Genomic DNA, 22,932 nt, shown 5'->3' with positions numbered 1-22,932 from the left:
TCAAATGCTCTCGGATCAGTGTGCACAAATCACCTAACGATTTCTTCGTGGGTTTCGCTGGAGTGAGCAGATTCTTCATGAGGCCATATGTTGGTGCCCCACAGACGGTGAGGAGGATCACCCTTCGTTTGGCAGCGTTCTCTTCCCCATCTAGCTCGTTGGCCAGAAGTATTGGTCGAGTCGCTCCACAAAAGTTTCCCAATCATCTCCCTCCGAGAATTTCTCCCGGATGCCCACCTTTCTCTGCATCTCTGGGTTCGCTATCTGTATCTCGTCGCCAGTTGTTGTGTATGGAGAAAGAGTCAGACTTGAACACTGTGAGCTCAAAGTAAAGTGTGACCTTAGTCTCTTATTGCAGGTCTCCAGAGTGCCTCTCCAACCTGTGAGGATTCCTTAAATACCTGTGTTCCCAAGGGATTATGGGATCCCTTGGGACTCCAGGAAATGAGCCCTCTGGTGGCTGTACAGAGTAAGTACAAGTTTACATATATAACACCCAGCTTCTCCAGTCTATCCACATAGCTGAAGTCCCTCATCCATTCTTGAAAATCCTTTCTGCACCCTTTCTAAGGCCATCACATCCTTCCTAAAGTGCAGTGCCCAGAATTGGACACAATACTCCGGTTGTGATCGATCCAGTGTTTTATAAAGGTTCATCATAACTTCCTTGCTTTTGTACTCTATGCCTCTATTTATGAAGCCCAGGATCCTGTATGCTTCTGTAACTGCTTTCTCAACCTGCCCTGCCACCTTCAGCAATTTGTGCTCATATACCCCCAGGTCTTTCTGTTCATGCACCCCTTTTAGAATTGTACCATTTAGTTTATATTGCCTCTCCTCGTTCTTCCGACCAAAATAGAATCATAGAATCATAGAAATATTACGAAACAGAAGGAGGCCATTCGGCCCATTGTGTCCATGCCGGTTGCGAAAGAGCTATCCAGCCTAATCCCACCTTCCAGCATTAGGTCCGTAGCCCTGTAGGTCATGGCTCTTCAAGTGCACAACCAAGTTGTTTTTAAATGTGGTGACAGTTTCTGCCTCTACCACCCTTTCAGGCAGTGAGTTTCAAACCCCCACCAATCTCTGGGTGAATTTTATTTCCTCATCTCCCCTCTCATCCTTCTGCCAACTCCTTTAAATCTATGCCCTCTGGTTATTGATACCTCTGATAAAGGAAATAGGTCCTTCTTATCCACTTTGTCTCGGCCCCTCATAATTTTATACACCTCAATTAAATCTCCCCTCAGCCTGCTCTGTTCCAAAGAAAACAAACCCAGCCTATCTAACCTTTCCTCATAACTAAAATTTTCCAGTCCTGGCAACATCCTCATAAATTTCCTCTGTACCCTCTCTAGTGCAATCGCATCTTTCCTGTACCAGAACTGCACGCAGCACTCAAGCTGTGGCCTAACTAGTGTCATATACAGTTCTAGCATAACTTTCCTGCTCTTATAGTCTATGCCTCAGCTGATAAAGGATAGCATTCCGTATGCCTTTTTAACAACTTTTTTGATCTGTTCTATGATCCTAGTACCGATCCCTGGGGAACACCACTGTCTACATTCCTCTAGTCCAAAAAACAACCGTGCACCACTACTCCCTGTTCCCTATCACTTAGCCAATTTCGTATCCATGCTGCCACTGTCTCTTTTATTCAACTTTGCTGGCAAGCCTATTATGTGGCACTTTATTGAGCACCTTTTGGAAGTCCATGTACACCATGTCAATCGCATTGCCCTCATCAACCCTCTCTGTTACCTCATCAAAAAACTCAATCAAGTTAGTTAAATACGATTTGTCTTTAACAAATCTGTGCTGGCTTTTCTTAATTAATCCATACATGTTCAAGTGACTGTTACTTTTGTCCCTGATTATCATTTCTAAAAGCTTCCTCACTACCGAGGTTAAACTGACCGGCCCGTAGTTGCTGGGTTTATCCTTGCAGCCTTTTTTGAACAAGGGTGTAGCATTTGCAATTCTTCAGTCCTCTGGCACCAGCCCCGTATCCAAGGAGAATTGGAAGATTATGGCCAGTACCTCTGCAATTTCCACCTTCACTTCCCTCAGCATCCTAGGATGCATCCCATCCGATGCTGGTGATTTATCTACTTTAGGTACAGTCAGCCTTTCTAGTACCTCCTCATTATCAATTTTTATCCCATTCAGTATCTCAAGTATCTCCTCTTTCACTATGAGTTTGGCAGCATTGTCTTCCTTGGTGAAGACAGAGGCAAAGTACTCACTTAGTACCTTAGCCATGCCCTCTGCCTCCATGTGCTGGTGTCCATTTTGATTTATATGCCTATAGAAGACTTTTGGATTTCCTTTTATGTTAGCTGCCAATCTGTTCTCACACTCTCTCTTTGCCCCTCTTATTTCATTTTTCACTTCTCACCTGAGCTTTCTATAGTCAGCCTGGTTCTCACTTATATTCTCAACCTGTCATATGCCCCCTTTTTATGATTCATCTTACTCTCTATCTCTTTCATCATTCAGGGAGTTCTGGCTTTGGTTGCCCTCCGTTTCACCCTCATGGGAATGTACCTCAACTGTACCCAAACTGTCTCCTCTTTAAATGCAGCCCATTGTTCGATTACAGTTTTGCCTGCCAATCTTTGATTCCAATTTACCCGGGCCAGATCCATTCTCAACCCACTGAAATTGGCTTTCCTCCAATTAAGTATTTTTACTCTATATTGCTCCCTGTCCTTTTCCATAGCTAGGCTAAACCCTGATACTGTGATCACTGTTCCCTAAATGTTGTCCTACTGACACTTGCTCTATTGACCCACCAGAACCAGATCCAGCAATGCCTCCTCCCTTGTTGGACCAGAAACGTACTGATCAAGAAAGTTCTCCTGAACACACCAGAAATTTGTCCCCTCTCTGCTCTTTACACGATTACTATCCCAGTCTATATTGGGATAGTTGAAGTCCCCCATTATCACTACTCTATAGTTCTTACACCTCTTCAATTTCCATGTAAATTTGCTCCTCTATAACCTTCCCACTAGTTGGTGGCCTATAGAATATACCGAGTAGTGCAATGGTACCTCTACTCTTTCTCACTATAGTGCTATACGATGATGCTCTGTCCCACTGTGGTGTCATGCAGTGGTACTCCTTCCCACTGTAGTGTTCTGAATTGGTGCACCATCGCACAGCTCCGCCTTATCATCTCTTCACTTCACAGTTGATTTTACCACTATGTTTATGAGCTGCTGGTACTGTGCACTGAGTATACAGATACTGCAAACATTTAAATATATTCGTACACAGGCTCAAGGCTAAGACTCTTGATTTTTCCTCTGCCTTCAATAACTTAGGCAATACTTTCAGAATATCAATGAATGCAGCAGGAAATCTAACAACTCGAATATTCTCGTCACAATCTCTGTCTTGTGCAAGTGTATCTTGAGATGTGTGCTTATATTCAACAAATCTTTCTAACTGCTCTTTTCCAATATTGTTGAAGACATGTTGATCTAAAACAATAATTCTGTTCCATGTTAATACAAATCTTTTATTTAAATTTCCTATTTTTGTCATAATTCCATCTAATTTATTGTTTTTCATTTTGAGTACTCCTGATTGTCTGGTTGCAATTTAGGCAATGTAACTCCAGCTACACTCTCTTCGTCTAGGCTAACCACTCTAAATTGGGTTCCTTACCGTTATAAAATAATATCCACTTTCCTCAGTTAGTTCTCCATCCGTAACACTCAACTTTTTGTCTCACAGATTCTGTATGACAGTAATCAGAGCCACAAGTGTCTTCTGGACAAGTTTTGATTGCCTAAGAGGTTTGGAGAGGAATTTTCCAGAATTATTTTCCCTTTAATTGGCCTGGATTTTTATCTGTTTTTTTGCCTCTCCCCTGGCTTTCAGATGGGGTGGATGGTGTATATATTGTGATGCATAAGACATTGCAGTTATGTGGGACAGGCTGGCTGGACCAGAGCGTCTTTTTCTTCATATTGGTTCACATATTAGGCCAAGGAAACGATCTATCCCAGGACCTCTGTTAATCCCATTCTTGAAATTGTCCCAACTCATTATTCAATTTTCACTCTAATTCTGGGAAAATGGCTAGTTTCTGCTTAGCCTTTCTCCTGAGATCAAGAGAGAAGTAAGAAGAAAGTGGAACCTAGTAACTAAGCATCAGTGTGCTGGTGGGACCCTATATTAAACTCTTTGTAGTGTACAGCCAGCCATTAAATATGATTAAATCCACCAGCTCATCTGAAGACATCATCAAGGTCACTTCTGTTGGGCTCAGCAAACCTCAATGGAATAGTGAAGATGCACTCCATTCTTTCCTGAGATATCAACCCTAAATCTGGACTTGATGTTTAGCATTGAAAAGAATTTGGTTCGTCGAACTGGCCCAGACTACAGCACTACTTTGGCCACAAATTTCTCACAAGATGGTATTGCTGGATGCTTAAGAAATTCAAATGATCTTCCTCTTGGATTAGTGAATCAGAGAGCAGTAGGCTTTCATCACTGATGGTCTTTAGTCTATTCACATTGATTTAAACTGAATCTCTAAACTGACGTTGGTGTACTCTCCCTTTTCAGTGATTCACTCAGTAGAACTCATGCACATATTTTGAAAGTTGACAGAATGTTCTCATGTTTCATTTCCACAAAATACAGTGGAGCAGTACATATCTGTTGTACAGTTACTACAGCCATTATTCATCTCCAAAAATTAGAACACGGATCTATACTCCAGGCATTTTAATTTTAATAACATGAAATAACCCCATGCAATGCCAAATGGAAATTCAAATATTAATGCATTATACTATATTGTTCATCAATTTTCTAAAACTAAGCTTTTTTAATACAATGCATATTGTGAGTGGGCTTGGATTTGACATTCCACAGTACTTTGACCTGTCATCCTTAAGACTGGTTTTATCTGGATTTTTCAACTCATTCTCTGCAATATCTGATGTCCCATTAGTCGTGCGAATAACGGAATCCCCCAATTTCGAACCTAGTCAGATTGCCAGCTCTGGGCCTTCCCCAGTGTGTAGCTAGCTGAGACTGCTCTCAAAACTCAGCGAGATTAACAATGGCCTACTGTGTATAGTCAGAGCATTTACATTCACACTCAGAAAACTGAAGGATGACTAGAGAGATGAAACGTGAGGGGATTATTTAAGGGACTATTTATACTGCACTTTTTTGACCGTCAGGTGACAAGCCCCACCCCTGTCAAGCTCTACCCCCCACCCCCACCCCCGGCTGAATCATTCCATCCACGTGGTGCCAGAAGCAGGACCTGAGGCTCTGAACCTCTCCCCCTGCCGGCCTGATGTTGGCGGGTCTGTGCCCGATGGCAGCGGGAGGGTGCAGATGGCAGTGGGTTGCTGCTTCTCCGCGAGCCTGCTTCTCCGGCTGACCGGGCCTCCCGCTGAGCTGCAAGCCCCCAATCAGGCTCCGAACCTCCCGTGAGCCGCGAGTCCAGAGCGGCTGCGGGGGGGGGGGGGGCGGGAGAATCGGAGGGGAGAGAGGGAACTCAGGAAAGACAGATCACTTTCTTCCAACCCCCTTATAAGGGACATCGTTGGAGTGGATGATAGCCAGAAGTCACAAAAATGTCACCATTCACTTCATACCCAATAAACGTTAACAATCCATACACAATGCCCAATCTATGGGGGGGGGGGGTGCAGGGGGGAGAGAAGGATGCACTTGCGCTTGGGTAAGGCACTTGGACTCAATATGGGACTTCGACTGGGGGAGGCATGCACTTGGACTGGGGTAAGGCACTTTGGCTGGGGGAGGCATGCACTTGGACTGGGTGGGGTAAGGCAGTTCAGTTGCTGTCTTCTGGGGAGCTCTGTCCTGTGTCACTTCAGGAAGTCAAAATGGATCAAGTTACAATTTGCACAGTGAGACCTTGGAATGGGTGGATCCAGTGACACATTCCTGTGAAACTTCAGGGTGTGGCTTATCCTCCAAGGGGACCAATCAGAAATAAGGGGTGGAGCCTGTTGGCCATTTTTGCAGTACAAATAAGCACGTGCATTATTTAAAGCTTATTTGTTGTTGAATAGGCAGACATTTTATTTGCCATAAAAATTGGTGAAAAGTTCAAGGCATGAGAAACATTCTTGTACATGGTGAAAATGTTCTAACTGATACCTTTACATGGACTTAACTGGCAAGTCAAGCCAGATTTTCTTGTTCCTAAGTAAAGTTCTTATTAAGTTAAAGCAAGTCAGAAAGTGGTTCAAATTTGAACATTTAAAGATTGCCCTTTATGTTGACTGGCAGGTCTCCCACGTTGATGGAGGAATGGCTGTTTCTAAGAACAGGAGTATCATACCATGTAACAACACAATGCATTGTTTTAGTGCAAAGTACAGCTGTGTGTAAACTTGTGTGTCCCCTTTAAAGCCCCAATTGTCCCAGAAAAAAACAGCAGGAAATTACTTGTTTTCCTTCTTCGGAACTATTTTCAGCTGCTTGAAGAGTTTCTCTGCAGATTTGTTTCTTAGTTTAAAATTTTTTTTGAAGGATAACACAGAACTTTGCATGTGCGACACCTAAAGTGTGATATACCTGATGTAAAACTTCTATCGGGATGGATTACGCAGCAATGTTCTGGGTGGCCCAGCAATATTATGTCCTAGTTTGCAAAATTCAATTTCTCCTGAAGAAAACACAACCAGAATCCTAGATTTTGTGTTTATTGGAGACAGACAGTTTGGTAAGTCACAATGTAACAAGCTGATCACAAATACACCTAATGTTTTATTAACAGGATGTTATAATGAGGAGTATTTACAGAGTCGCCTACTGTATAAATAAATAATTTTATTTCCTCAGACACAGTGTGTCTCTGTATGCTTGATATAGTTTACATATAAACAAAAGTTCTGCCGTCAATTTTTTTTTGTTTTTTTAAAACTTTTATTCAAGAACTAATAAAAAAAGTCTAAGCAAAATCAAAGATTTAAGTACGTGTTTGAAGATCATGGTGCATACAGGTTTTATTTACAGTAAGATTAGATTTTGACTGTACATACTGAAAAGTTAGAGATTTTTGGACATTGTGCCCTTCCCCTTCCCAACTCTTTACGTAAGGAATGCTGGGATAACTTTATTGGAACAATGGCCTCGGCCACTTCAAATAAAAAGATCCATTCGCATTGGTTTATCAAAGAGCGTATTCTACAACAGCATTTGAAGTCAAGTACTCGCCAAGCCTTTGTGTTTTGAATTACATTCATACATACTATGTATTGATAGTACTTTGTGAAAAAAATTTTTTATGGGTGTTGTTTAAGCACTCAGCGATTGACAGATGAGTGGATGGGGAAACGGCTGAAACTCAAACCATGCAATTTCACTGATGTTTCCAGAAATGATCTTTTCATTGGAAATGTTACTGAAATACCACGATAAAAGCAAATTATAAATGTTTTGCTTTATTGAGTGGTTTGCATTTTGAAAGATTAGCTTTATGACATCATAATGGCAACAATATTGTAACTCCACTTTAAGATGCAGCAAATAATGGATCTCGGGAGTTACTGGCTGGAATCTGATCGAGCGGTTCAGATGGTTTATATGCAGAATAATAGATCCTGGGAGTGAGTTACAGGCTGGAATCTAATCAAATGGTTCAGATGGCTTATATATAGAATAATGGATCTTGGGAGTGAGTTGCAGGCTGAAATCAAATTAATGAGCTCAGTTCATTTATATACAGAATAATGGATCCTAGGGGTGATTACAGACTGAAATCTAATTGAGCAATTCAGATAAAATAATAGATACCTAGGAGTGACTTACAGGCTGGAATCTAATTGAGCAACTTGATTGGTTTATATAAAGCATAATGAATCCTGGGAGTGAATTACATACTTGGACGCGAACTGAAGGGTTCAGATGGTTTATATGTAGGATAATGAATACAGGCAAGTGATTATAGGCTGCAATCTAATCAAAAGGTTCAAATAGTTTATATATATATATATACTACCCGACAATGAGTTATACACTTGAATCTAAGCAAAGAGTTCAGATGAGTCATATATAGAATAATAGATCCCCGAGAGTGAGGCACAGCTGGAATCTAGTCAAGGCCTGCATATCAATTCTATATAGAATAATGATATCTAGGAGTGAGTTACAGGTTGGAATCTAATTGAGCTGTTCAAATGGGTTATATATAGACTAATATGAAAATATAAAAGGACTAGAAGAGACTATCTAGCTTGCTTCATCCTGACAACTGTGTAACATGGCACACCACTGACTCATTGCTTAACCACCAATGGGTACCAAGAGTGAAGAAAAGCTGAAAAAATATCACTGCATGTGATAACATGCCTTACACAAACAGTGACCTGAATCTTATGGTGAAAAGGGGAATCTATTCTTTCTGTAAAATACTTTTTGAAATTCATGGGGCAGCTTCACTCAGTTTGAGGTTTTTTTGCAGACTGGAGCATAAGCCAATGAGCAATGTTCTAAATGTTTTTAATACATAAGAATAGACGCTGCCTGATTAATCACTGTGATGTGACTGGTGTAATTGTTCCAATAGTTGACGGCTGGGAATATAACCTCCAGATATTCATGGGTAATAAGAGGATATTAATGGTAATGACATCTTAATTTGTCACTTATTTTGTGCTATAAAGTAAGATCTTGATAATTGTAGCTAACATTATTAAGAGCATCAATCACAAACTTTATGAAACTAGTTTTAGTTTTAATATGCCCCAGAAATGAGCAAAGAGTGTGCAACAGCACATGAAAATCAGTAGAGATCTATCCTGGTTAATCTTTGCCAATTGTACCCACCATCAAAGCTCCAGGTGGGGGCTAGTGTGGGCAGTAGAAGCTGCTGTCCAAAACTGGCAGGAACTTCATTAAAATGTGAAAATGGAGTCGGGGTGACCTACACGCAATTTCCCAGTGTGTTGGGTGTCTGGTGTAAACCATGTCCAGAATTGTTTGACACTGACAGGTTAGGCAGCAGTTCATTTAAAGGGCACTGAAATATAAAGGGAAATACTTTTGGGAATCTTTGTGCTTTTTGGATCTTTATTTTTCTCTCAGCATTTAGGTCCTATGAGCCTATGTGCCAATATTTCTATTTTGTTTTGCCCCTTGCACCATTGCTGGCATCAATGGGGTTGCCAAGGTAATCCTTTTATTTGAGATGATTTAAAAAAGAGGAAGACTTAAGAAGGGTGCCAGGTTTTTCAGGCTCCACGAGAGGTGCTGTGGACCCACACACTGGTAAACATACACCTGCATTTGAAGACAGGGTGAACATACCTTACCTCTGGCAGGTGTCTGATACATACAGAGGATCCTATTCCCAAAGGAAGCTGGGACAACAGACCTGATGATGCCACTGAGATATGTGAATGCCTGACTCAGAAGCAGCCCAAACACAGATGATTCTACTTTCAGTGTTGAAAGAATGTATTCCAGGGTGACCAACAGCTATTATAGCCTGGATGACCACACATACCAAGATGCCATCAATCATATCTGCAGGCTTTGGCATATCTACCTGTCACTAGCCAAGGGAATGGTCTGCACAGATCTGAATCAGCAAACATCCAGAAGCAGAAAAGTGCCGTCTGCTGCAACGATGCCTACGGTGACCATGCAGCATAGGTTTGGCACAACCAGTGGTGATAATGGATAGCTGTAGCCTAAATGTTGGTTCATCGCCTTGCTGACATGGCCCATGAGGCTTTATAGTGTGTACTTAAGCAACCCAAGAAGCAAAAATCTTGTACACTCTTGTTATAGTGTTTGGTATTTTGAAAATATTTTTCAGATAACTAAGAGTTGATAGGTGGTCTACCGTGACTTCATTTTTTCTAAACCCAATCTGTTCTTCACTCAGAAGGAGATCAACTTTGTAATTTGATTGCCCAAAACACTCAAATACTTTACTAGGTAAACTCCAGACAGTTAAACTCCCTTTATTGAAAAGGAAACAAATATAGCTTTCACTTCCCTCCCATTCTTTCGGGAAGTTTTAGTTTTCTATATTTTATCAAAGAAGTTGGAAGTCCAATTTCACCAGATACCTTCATCATTTGCACCTCAATACAGTCTATTCCAGAGGTCTTACAATGTTTTCAAACCATAGGTGGCAAATCTGACCTTGTCCTTCAAACCTTTCCCCAATTCTTCATGGGGAGTCTCTTTGGCACCATTACCTTTGTGTCCTCATGAATTATTGACCATAAATAACCTGAAATTTACCAATAGTGGTAATGTTATTGTTAAAAATAACAACCAAGAGCCAGTAAATAGAATTTATGAAGAAAGCAAACAATTTGGCCTAAACATAAATACTGAGAAGATAAAAGTTTATCTTACTTGGCACTACTATAGGAACAGGAGTAGGCCATTCAGCCCCTTGAGCCTGTTCTATCATTCAATTAGATCATCAGTGATCTGTATTTACCAACATTTGCTCTATATCCCTTGATACCCATACCTAATAAAAATCTGTCAAATCTCAGTCTTGAAAATTTCAATTGATCCAGCATCCACAGCCTTTTTGTGGAGGAAATTCTACATTTCCAACACTTTTTGTGTGAAAAATCACTTCTTGATTTTAAGTCTTACTATATGGTAGTGAAGCCTGGTGCCTTGGGGCAGAAGAACAACCAAAATTATTAGTGGCAGAAATGGCTTGTCTGATCTGCATTATAATCATTCTTGGGTTTGAGAGAATTCAAAATGGCACAATACGAAAGAAACGTGGACTGAGCAAAAGCTCTAAATCATCGAAAGACCACATTGTTGGTTTGGACAAGAAAACAGTGAGTGATGATAGATTAGCAAAGACTATTACACATTCTTATATGAAAGGAGCAAGACCATGACAAGGAGAACAAAAATGCTTATTAGATTGTATTAAGGAGGATAATGGGACTAAAACTTAAGTTTCATGTTAGCTCTACACTTTACATCTGATACAAAGAGCTGGTGTCATTTTACTCGTGACCCATCCACTGATTTGATAACAACATCATGCAGCCTCATCATTGGTTTCGGTTTTGAAAGCTGATGGAAGAGTTTTCAATTTAGCTTAAACCTTGCAAGTCACCTGGAAGAATCACCTGTAGTGATTCTTGATTCCTAATGCTGCAAGCAGATATACCAGCTGCCGTGCTCCATACAGGCTACTATATAGGCTAATGAGGCAACGCACTCAACAGGTTGGCCTGCAAATAGATGGGTGGAGACGTTGACTGCAATTATCCAGGATTCTGAGAGATAGATGAGATGGCTTGTAGAGTATATAATGGATGATTGAATATTCATTGGGTAACTATGGAATGCAATCATTAAACCAAGAAAGCATCTCATTTAAGAGTGATGAGGTTTTGAAAAACTTGAATAGAATGTATGCAGCCATATGAATTGGGAAAACATGGTATACCAACATGCAGTACTGAGTATTCTAGTTATAACATTTGCTAAAACATTGTCACCCAACCCACACAAGCACTTTCCAATAGGGCCAAAGGAAAGTAATCAGGAGCAGGAGCACTGGCTGATTTCCCCTCTGCAGGCATTCCAAGGGCAATTGTAGCAACAGTAACTGCTGCCTTTGTTAGCCAGGGAGCTATGATGCATCAGGTTAACAGAAACTGTCCTTCTCAATAGTTTGGTTTGAATTCATTTCCACATGTATCAGACACCAGTTGACCAAGAAATAAAACACTCCCTTTCAGTGATCTGATCTCTGTGAGGCTCAGCCTTGCTGGTTTTCTTGCCATGTTCTGAGTCCAGTGACATCCTCTCATAAACACACAACAAAATAACATAAGATTGTTATATAAATCTAAAAATTACATTTGATGGCATTAATGGATGAATGTTTAATGTCATTTTATCAGAGACATCAATCTATGAAAACACATTAATATCATATGAATGCGTGAAATGTTTGTTCACTAATATCAGCAACATTAATTTCGGGATATAGATTTCCATTCCAATTTTAGTATTTTCTGTACAATTCTAAACTTCAATCCTGCTACCTCAGTCACCATGGATGGAGATTTCCTATGTGCACTAGTTGCAGAAACATCATAAACCAATTCTTTATAAACATACTAATGATTTTGGTACAAATCTCTCTCCCTAGTTTCAACAACGATTAACTGAACTATATATTGTGTGCTATTTATTATACAAATCTTGAAATTTTACAATCTCAAGAACAACAATAATCACTTGGAATTTGCATTTAATGGAGCAGAACCTCCTAAGGCGCTTCACAGAGGAGAGAGGCGGACGATTTAGGAAAGTCAGCCAAAGGCACAGTCAAAAAGGTAGGCTTTCTGGAAGTTTTTAAAGGCAGGGAGGGAAGTAGCAAGGCGGAAAGTTTTGGGAACGAGTCACAGAGGGTAAGGCCAAGAGAACAGAAAGCTCTGTCACCAAGTGAGCGATGTTGGTGGGGTTTGGGGTTGGGGCAGGGAAAGAGTGCAGGATAGTGGGCACACGAGTCCAGTGTCAGAACACGTCTGTAGCACTCTATACTGTTGTACTCCATTGTTCATACTTTGCACCATTTCTGAGGCAGAATTGTCAGAACACCAATCTTCTCATTGTTACAAAATATTTGAAATGCCTTTTACGATCCACTTCAGGTTAACTGCCCAAAGACTGAAATCATACTTTTACTCCCATATTGGACATAAATAATTTTTGAAAATAAAACTGACAGTAGGAACATCATTGGATAACTGATAAGGTGGTATGCATTTAAAGCTATAGTACCATGTCCTAAAATTGACAGTACTTTGTGAAAATCGAGATACACCCTCTTGTAGTTCAGTCATGCTGTTAAATCACTCTAAGCTCTGAGTGTTTATCTGGTATTTACTATGTAGGTTTTTAAACAGCAGAGGCTGGGATTTTCTTTTTGTGAGTTTGCCAACTGCTGTTTCTTCCTCATTCATTTTAATGAACAGAAAGATCATGAGGTGCCAAGTGTAGAGTCAGAAATCTCTGACCGGTGGATTTCTTTGTGTAGTTTATGAAGTAATGAATGAAACCATCAACACACTGTGCAATGCTGACAGAGGGCTCAAATATATTTCAACCATCAGAAACGCTGGTTTCCAAATTGGAAATGGTGCACTCAAAGGCATAGTTACAGCAGGAAGACTGAGCCAGATGTTGTATTAAGTAGGAGCTTCATTAATAGTAGGTATGTGTGGAGGTTTGGTTTTAATGATATAGAAATCTACATATAATAAATCATGTATGAAATAAACCTAACTCACTCCCTCACTGTGGAGATCTACAGTTGTTTAGATTTCTGCTAAACTCCTGTTGCTCACACTAAATTTCATGAGATTTAGCAATTAGTAGGTGCACATTGGAGACGTTTTACTCTATTTGTCATTTATCTATCAAGCCTTGGTAATCCTCTTTCATTACATTTCCATTTCAAACTAGGCCTAGTGGATTAGTGAACACATTCTATTGGCCTATAGCTCACATTGGTGTCTGTAGATTAGTTCTTTTTAGAACTCCACCGATGAGAAAGATCTGTTCAGCACCGCACGCCCTCACACACCCCACAGTTTAATGACCAACTTGAGCCAAATTCTCTTCAATTATTTACAAAGGCCAATGGCACTGGGGCTTATTTTCTGTCAATGCTTCATGCTGATTTGCTGCCATTGCTCGTTTCCCCAACCAAATATGAAGAATCCTTCCAGAAGTCTTAATTTTAAGACTGCCCTTGTAACTATTGTTTTGTGGATAAAATCACAGGTTCCCAGTTTCTGTAAATTAAAAATGTTTGTTTTACAATTGAACACAACTGATTCTTACTGTGGTGATTAAAAGAGCTCGTATATATGATCATTTCTGCTCCTGCATTTCCAACAAATTGCATTGTAAATATGCATATTAAATTTAAATGAATATGTAATGAAGCCAATGACGAGATGTACTGTTTGTAGATTGCTGCTGTCACAGTTCACTGAGAGCTATATAACATTATTCCTTTTTCATAAACAGAGTAACCTATCCTTTGCATCACTTTGATTAATCACTTATGTATCAGCTTTCCTACCAACCAGCGGTAACTGCAATTAACTTCATGCCATGCACTTGCTGCAGCAGCTTCCATCACTGCAAAGAAATGGAACCTAAATTTGAATGAAACATAAGTCATCAAGCTACAAAACTGACCGTAGACTCAAATTGTGATTAAAACATTATTTAAAATTCAATATTTGCCACCTAGTTTCACTACCAGTGTTGTCTTAAGCAATCAGCTTGGTTCAGTGGTAAACCTACTTGGTACGGATTTTACCACATTTGTTCTTTCATATCTATCAGCCGCAAGTTTAGTTTTACACTCTCTTAAACCAATCCCTCACTATGCATTACATGTGATCTGCTGCAGTTTGCAGCCTATAGGAGTCTGTTGAAAATACAGCATTTTCACATGTGATGCCAATGCTGTCTCATTTTACTGTCACTTACACAAAGGAATCCCAGCATGCTTTCTTTGACTAACAGCGAACAGTATGCCTCTGTGCTATACAAGTCATTTTTATGTCAATATAAGAAGAGATTCTGTCTCCTGTAAGGTGTAATTTGTTAATACAATTTTCAGTAGAGTATAATCTTTGCAAAAGGGTTGATCAGCTTCTCACTGCAAATCCATTATGTTTAATGCAGCCTTTTGGTGGCCAATTGACCACAAGCGTTAAGTTATAGTGCTTTCCTGCTCAGCGGATCTACTCGCATTGCATCCTCCTCCTGTGGGCCAAACAAAAACTGGACATGTGACAAACTTCTGGTAAATATAAATGCAGCAAAAGAAAAGCAGCAGCAGCCTAGGCAATCTCCTTTATTCTCTGAATGTAGCTATGTAGTTCCTCTGGGTCTCTGAGCCCCATATCTTGGCAGACCCACTCAATGTCTTCCTCATCGGCTATAGGGATGCAATTGTAGGCCAGGCCAAGCTCCTCTGATGGCAGTGTAGTGAAAGTGGTAAACTTGACTCTCTTGCGTTTGGAGGTGGGTGAGTGCAGTGGATCCTCGCTGTGTTCCCTTACTGAGCTCCCGGATGAACCATCTGCTCTGCTGTGCACTTGACTCTGCACACTTGTCTGTGAACTGCCGCTACTCTGATGGTCACTGTGGCAGCAGGTCTGGATGTTTTCCAAGGGGTTACCAGGACTTTCAGGCTGGGGTGAGAGATCAGCCTGGGTGCGAAGGGGTTGCCCATTGCCTAGAAACACCCAGTGATGTGAGTGGTCCATGCTGGCTTGGCCCTCTGGGGGAATACGTTTGTGCCTGTACTTGAGAACAAAGACAATGCAGTTTATTAGGAAAACCAGTATGGCAAGGCAGAAGACCCCTAATAGTGCATACATTCCAATTTCCAAGTCCGTCAAACCCCTTGGTGTTGGGGCATATTCATCATCAGGATCTGCAAGGTCCTTTGGCAGATCTGTGATATCAGTGTCAAGAGGCATGCTAGGCATCCTTGTGTTATCAAAGTGCACTCCACTATCCTGCATGCCATCAGTGCCCCTGCCTGGTTCCATCCTTGAGTCAGTCCTTTCTTCCACAGCTGACTTTACTGTTGTGCTAACCTTCTGTCTAACACTTTCCTCACGGTCACCAGTTGAAGATGAAGTATCTGGCATGAAATCAAATTGACCCTTCTCTTTCGGTTTATGTCCAAATGGGTTGCCTTCAAATCTAACTCCATCAGGTGCATAATCCTCACCAGTATTTTCTAAGTCTTCTTCTGAGTCATCGTCAGACCCAAAGTGAACCTTCACATTGACCAATGTAACAAACAGCACGCTCTTGCGGTTGGTCTTTTTACACGGTTCACAGATCCCCAGTTCGACCTTGATAAATTCACCTGACCCTTCACCTTCTGCTATTATAAAAGACCAAACAGAATCCTGGTTAGAAGAGACTACTTTATCATTCAGTGTGCTAACTGTCAGGTTGTAGTCTTTAACATCATAGAGAGTCAGTGGTACTGCTGTATTATCACTGTAGAAAATCCACGTGCTCAGGATACCTTCCTATTAAAAAAAGAAAAAAAAGTTATAATAATTACTTTTGAAACTGTTATTTGATCTAAGAGAGATGATTCCTGCCATTTCCTCTTTTCTCTCCTCCTCTTCTGAAAGTGCTAATTCTCCTTGGAATACATCTCCACAGCTACCCCTATTTTCCAGTACCTTGCTTCACGACTGACCTTAAATAGTTAGTGTTGCCAGGCTATTCTATCATAGTGGCGATCACACCCAGTATTACCTGGCAATCACACTGGGGCTGAGAAATTGGAATCGCGTTCAACACCAATGCCAAATAGGTGTCATGATTGGAACACATGCCAATTCGGCCAGCAGGCAGGTCCTGTAGGGGAGAGGCAGATTGGAGAGGGTAAGCCCGGACTGGCAGCGGGCCACTGTATTTTCATGGTGCCGGATGTAATGTATTTGCTTCATGGGTTCTTTGTTTAAGAATTCAAAGCAACACATTGCTATTAAGAACTAGCTGGTTTATCAGCAAAAGGTTTAACAATCACACTAGACATTACCAATTCATCCACCAGGCTCACAAGCACCGCCTCATTGTGGATCCCTTGAATCCAACTGGCTGGGATTTTATTAAGTCTTGTGAACATCACATGACTTGCTAAGCCACTCCCAATGCTCTACAACTATTTTCGTTGCATCTGTAAATCAAATGTAAATCAAATGCTCCCTCCAACTAAAACCGACAATTTAAACAAATTAAACCTTAAACTTTAAACGGTCAAATTAAAATTTGCCCAACTCTCCACAACTATTTTGTTGCAAACTTTAATACAAGTGCCCCCTGATTAAAGGGGGGCACTAAAACCGACAAATAAACCAATTAACTTTTAGCCAGAAACATAAATCAAATTAAAATTTGGTTGCCGGGGACGATGATGCACTCCAGTCCCTCCGGCACCCACCTCTCGCGGAAGGCTGCGAGCGTACCGGTGGACACCGCATGCCCAACTCTCTACAAGTATTTTTGTTGAGAACAAAATAAACAATTAAATCAAGTGCCCCCTGATTAAAAGGAGGTGGGGGGGGAACACTCCAAACACTTTTCAAGTGCCCTTTTTTTGGGGGGGGAGTTTTTTAGGGCAGTGAAAACGCACAAATTGTACAAGTGCCCCCTCCAACTCTCTTAAAGGAGACAAATAAACATTAGGTCAAGTGACCCCCGATCTGGGGGACACTCCAAACATTTTCACCCAAGTGCAGTGGGATCTTTTACATCTACCTGAGAGAGCAGACGGGGCCTCGGTTTAACGACTCACCCGAAAGACGGCATCTCCAACAGTGCAGCACTCCCTCAGCACTGCACTGGAGCATCAGCCTAGATTTATGTGCTCACAGGAGTGGGACCTGAACCCACAACCTTCTGACTCCAAGGCAAGTGTGCTACCCACTGAGCCATGGCTGACACAGGTGAGCATACTCACAGGTGCATAAAATACACCAGGGGAGCATGATTTGTGTTTTTTCACACAAATCTTTGTTTTAACTGTTCATGAAAATGCATTTGGAGTCAATTGTCGAATAGGTAATCGCATAGGTAATCGCATTGACTGAATTCATGGGGAGATGAAAAGCAAGGCTCTTTTGAAAATGAAAATGATCATGGGATCAGAATAGGTCCCCTAATCATTGATTGCAGTAAGTGTCTTCTTGTATTATAAAAAGCTGAGATTTAAGAATTTAAGCTGGCTTCCATTCTTATCAACGGAATCAAATAATGACACAAAATGTTGGCCATTTAGTTCTGTGCGCTAAAATGGGTTTCCTCTGAGTATCTATTAAATTCTAAAACTACTTAAAATATGATGAGGCAGAAAGTTTTCAATTCATTTAGTGAATATTATTAGCAGGAGGCTTTTGTGCTTCTGCTTTATTTGCATTTGCCATTATAATATTCAGCAGTACGAATAATTTCACAGAATATCGTTTTAGAAGATATGGAATCAGAATAAGGTTCATAAGCAACAAGCTGAAGACTGAATTAAATTGTCAATGTCTATCTTGATAAGAGCTGTACCCTTTATCATTGCAAACCTTTTTCATATCTCTAAGACAGCAGAATATAGCCCAGTGTCAGTGAAAAAGATATGTTAAGCTATTTGTATTTCTTTACAACAACAACTTGTATTTATATAGCGCCTTTAATATAGTGAAATGTTAAAACAAGGCACTTCACAGGAGTATTATGAAATTTAAAAAAAAATTTGACACTGAGCTACGCAAGTAGAAATTAGTGCAGGTGACCAAAAGCTTTGGTCAAAGGTTTTAAGGGGTGTTTTTAAGGAGGAAAGAGAGGTACAGAAGCGGAGAGGTTTATGCAGGGGGTTCCAGAGCTTGGGGCCTAGGCAACTAAAGGCATGGCCACCAATGGTTGAGCGATTACATCAGGGATGCTCAAAAGGACAGAATTAGAGCAGCGCACGTATCTCGGGGTGGGTGGGCGGGAGTGGGGCTGGAGGAGATTACAGCGATAGGGAAGGGCGAAGCCATGGAGGGATTTGAAAAAAAGGATGAGAATTTTGAAATCGAGGAGCTGCTTAACCGGAAGCCAATGTAGGTCAGCGAGCACAGGGGTGATGGGTGAGCGGGACTTGGTGCAAGTTAGGACACGGTCATTTATGAAAATCTAGATTTGTGCCTTAATAGGCATTTTTGAAAACTTCTCTTTTCATCCTCATGACATACATATGCAATGTGTTGAAAGGTTGGAATTGAGGATGCAACTTGGAAGAAGAAGACCGTTTTCTGAAAACCAACAATCAGCTGCTTTTATCAACATTGATAACTAATTAATATAACTAAATAATCATTGAAAAAGACTTTAACTAATTAAATTAATAAAATAAGGCAGAGCAGGTTGTGTGTCTGGACTGCAGTATGTGGGAGTTTGTGGACAACAAGCAAACACAAATCTTGAATCTCTCCGGCTCACAGTCATTGAACTGGAGTGTGAGTTGGAGACACTCCGACATGTAAGGTCGGGGGAGGAATTTCTGGACTGTTTTATCCAGAGTACAGTCACACCCCAGATTAAAGCACAGGTTCAGGAAAGGGAAAGTGTGACTGTTAGGGAGCGGGGAATTAGGAGAGGTTGAGAAGGAGGTCCCACAGACACTGGTCGTGTCCAACAGGTACGATGTACTCGCTATCTGTGAGGACAAGGAAAAAGACTGCAGGGACAGCCACAATGCAGACCAAGACACTGTGGCTCAGAAGGCTGTCCAAGGTGGGGGGTAAGAGCAGAAGAAGAATGTGGTAGTGATAGGGGACTCTATAATTAGGGGGATAGATAGCGTCCTCTGCACCCAAGAACGGAAATTCCGAAGGGTGTGTTGCCTACCTAGTGCCAGGGTAAAGGATAACTCATGGTGGCTGGAAAGGAACTTGGAAAGGGAGGGGGTAAATCCAGTTGTCATGGTCCATGTTGGAATATATGACATAGGTAAGAACAGGGAGGATGTCCTGCTGAAAGAGTATCAGGAGTTAGGCTCTAAATTAAAAAGTAGGACCTCGAAGGTAATAATCTCTGGAATATTGCCCCAAAAACATAAAAGCCTAAAAGCCTAAAATCCAGCCCCAGGACTCTAAAAAGATGGTTAAACATAAAGTGAGTGGAAATCCATTAAAAATGAGTTAAACTGGCTGTGCCGCAATGCACACAGTGTTCGTAATAAAACAAGGGAGCTGGAGGCAATCATGTGTTACGAGGAACCAGACATGGCTACAGAAAAATCAGGACTGGGAATTAAACATTGCAGGGTATAACATATTTAGAAAAAGAAGAGAAAAAGGAGAGGTGGAGTAGCTGTACTTATTAAGGATAACATAATGGCAGTAGAAAAAAGTGACGCAGCTATCAGCAAGACAAAAATAGAATCCACGTGGATAGAGATATAAGATAGTAAAGGACCAACCACACTAATATGTGTAGTCTACAGACCATCTAATATTGGAAGGGAGGTGGAGGAAGAAATATGCAAACAAATGAGGGAAATGAGTAAAAATCATAAAATAAAAAGCACGTTGGGATTTTAACTACCCCAATATTAATTGGACAGAAGAGGTAGGTAAAGGGGATGTGTGCAGGACTCCTTTCCAACCCAATATGTAAAAAGCCCAACAAGGGAGGATTCGTGATTGGATTTAGTAATGGAGAATGAACCAGAGCAGGTAAGAGAAGTGAAGGTAGGGGAACATCTAGGCAACAGTGACCATAATATAATATGCATTAAGATGATAATTGAGAAGGACAAAGGTATGAAGAAAACCAGGGTAATAGATTGGAGGAAAGCTGATATATTAACATAGAAACATAGAAAGTAGGTGCAGCAGTAGGCCATTCGGCCCGTCGAGCCTGCACCGCCATTCAATATGATCATGGCTGATCATGCAACTTCAGTACTCCATTCCTGCTTTCTCTCCGTACTCCTTGATCCCTTTAGCCATAAGGGCCACATCTAACTCCCTTTTAAATATATCTAACGAACTGGCCTCAACAACTTTCTGTGGAAGAGAATTCCACAGGTTCACAATTCTCTGAATGAAGAAGTTTCTCCTCATCTCGGTCCTAAATGGCTTACCCCTTATCCTTAGACTGTGACCCCTGGTTCTGAACTTCCCCAACATCGGGAACATTCTTCCTGCATCTAACCTGTCCAATCCCGTCAGAATTTTATCTGTTTCTATGAGATCCCCTCTCATTCTTCTAAATTCCAGTGAATATAAGCCTAGTTAATCCAGTCTTTCTTCATGTCAGTCCTGCCATCCCGGAAATCAGTCTGGTGAACCTTCGCTGCACTCCCTCAATAGCAAGAACGTCCTTCCTCAGATTAGGAGACCAAAACTGCACACAATACTCAAGGTGTGATCTCACCAAGGCCCTGTACAACTGCAGTAAGACATCCCTGCTCCTATACTCAAATCCCCTCGCTATGAAGGCCAGCGTGCCATTCGTTTTCTTTACTGCCTGCTGTACCTGCATGCCTACCTTCAATGACTTATGTACCATGACACCCAGGTCTTGTTGCACCTCCCCTTTTATTAATCTGTCACCATTCAGATAATAATCTGCCTTTCTGTTTTTGCCACACTTATCCACATTATACTGCATCTGCCAGGCATTTGCCCATTCACCAAACCTGTCCAAGTGCCCCTGCAGTCTCCTAACATCCTCCTCGCAGCTCGCACTGCCACCCAGCTTGGTGTCATCTGCAAACTTGGAGATATTACATTCAATTCCTTCGTCTAAATCATTAATGTATATTGTAAATAGCTGGGGTCCCAGCACTGAACCCTGTGGCACCCCACTAGTCACTGCCTGCCATTCTGAAAAGGAACCGTTTATTCCCACTCTTTGCTTCCTGTCTGCCAACCAGTTCTCTGTCCACGTCAATACATTACCCCCAATACCATGTTCTTAATTTTGCACATTAATCTCCTGTGTGGGACCTTGTCAAAAGCCTTTTGAAAGTCCAAAATACACCACATCTACTGGTTCTCCCTTATCCACTCTACTAGTTACATCCTCAAAAAACTCTAGAAGATTTGTCAAGCATGATTTCCTTTTCATAAAAACATGGTGACTTGGACCGATCCTGTCACTGCTTTCCAAATGCGCTGCTATTACACCTTTAATAATTGATTCCAGAATTTTCCCCACCACCAATGTCAGGCTAACCGGTCTATAATTCCCTGTTTTCTCTCTCCCTCCTTTTTTAAAAAGTGGGGTTACATTAGCTACCCTCCAATCCAAAGGAACTGAACCAGAGTCCATGGAATGTTGGAAAATGACCACCAATTCATCTACTATTTCTAGGGCCACTTCCTTAAACACTCTGGGATGCAGACTACCAGGCCCTGGGGATTTATCGGCCTTCAGTCCCTTCAATTTCCCTAACACCATTTCCTGACTAATAAGGATTTCCCTCAGTTCTCCCTTCTCACTAGACCCTCGGTCCCCTAGAATTTTGGGGAGGTCATTCGTGTCTTCCTTAGTGAAGACAAAACCAAAGTATTTGTTCAATTGGTCTGCCATTTCCTTGTTCCCCATTTTGAATTCCCCTGATTCTGACTGCAAGTGACCTACATTAGTCTTCACTAATCTTTTTCTCTTCACATATCTATAGAAGCTTTTGCAGTCAGTTTTATGTTCCCTGTAAGCTTATTCTCATACTCTATTTCCACCCTCCTAATTAAACCCTTAGTCCTCCTCTGCTGAATTCTAAATTTCTCCCAGTCCTCAGGTTTGCAGCTTTTTCCGGCCAATTTATATGCCTCTTCTTTGGATTTAACACTTTCTCTAATTTCCCTTGTTAGCCACGGTTGAGCCAACTTCCCTTTTTTATTCTTATGCCACACAGGGATGTACAATTGTTGTAGTTCATCCATGTGATATTTAAATGTCTGCCATTGCCTATCCACCATCAACCCTTTAAGTATCATTCTCCAGTCTATCCTAACCAATTCACGTCTCATACCTTTAAAGTTTCCTTTCTTTAAGTTCAGGACCCTAGTCTCTGAATTAACTGTGTCACTCTCCATCTTAATGACGAATTTTACCATACTATGGTCACTCTTCCCCAAGGGGCCTCGCACGACCAGATTGCTAATTAATCCTCTCTCGTTACACAAGGCCCAGTCTAGGATGGCTTGCTCTTTAGTTGGTTCCTCGACATATTGGTCTCGAAAACCATCCCTTATACACTCCAGGAAATCCTCCTCCACAGAATTGCTACCAGTTTGGTTAGTCGTATCAATATGCAGATTAAAGTCACCCATGATAACAGCTGTACCCTTATTGCACGCGTCCCTAATGTCCTGTTTG

At 41.2% G+C, this 22,932-nt stretch overlaps 1 protein-coding gene across 2 annotated transcripts in view; it reads right to left on the bottom strand.

The window, feature by feature from the left end:
- Positions 1-11,871: 11,871 nt before the first annotated feature.
- tmem132e (transmembrane protein 132E) overlaps positions 11,872-22,932 on the bottom strand; it is a 999,351-nt gene continuing 988,290 nt past the window's right edge. For both annotated transcript variants that reach the window (XM_070857286.1, XM_070857287.1), the window contains exon 9: positions 11,872-16,091. In XM_070857286.1, coding sequence (XP_070713387.1) covers positions 14,880-16,091 — 1,212 coding nt within the window. In that variant the 3' untranslated portion in view covers positions 11,872-14,879. The remainder of the gene's footprint in view (positions 16,092-22,932) is intronic.

This window comes from Pristiophorus japonicus, chromosome 16 (genome assembly GCF_044704955.1).
Source record: "Pristiophorus japonicus isolate sPriJap1 chromosome 16, sPriJap1.hap1, whole genome shotgun sequence".
Taxonomy (NCBI): Eukaryota; Metazoa; Chordata; class Chondrichthyes; family Pristiophoridae; genus Pristiophorus; species Pristiophorus japonicus.
The sequence above is the reverse complement of the archived record's forward strand: the minus strand, read 5'-3'. Positions and strand labels throughout refer to the sequence as shown.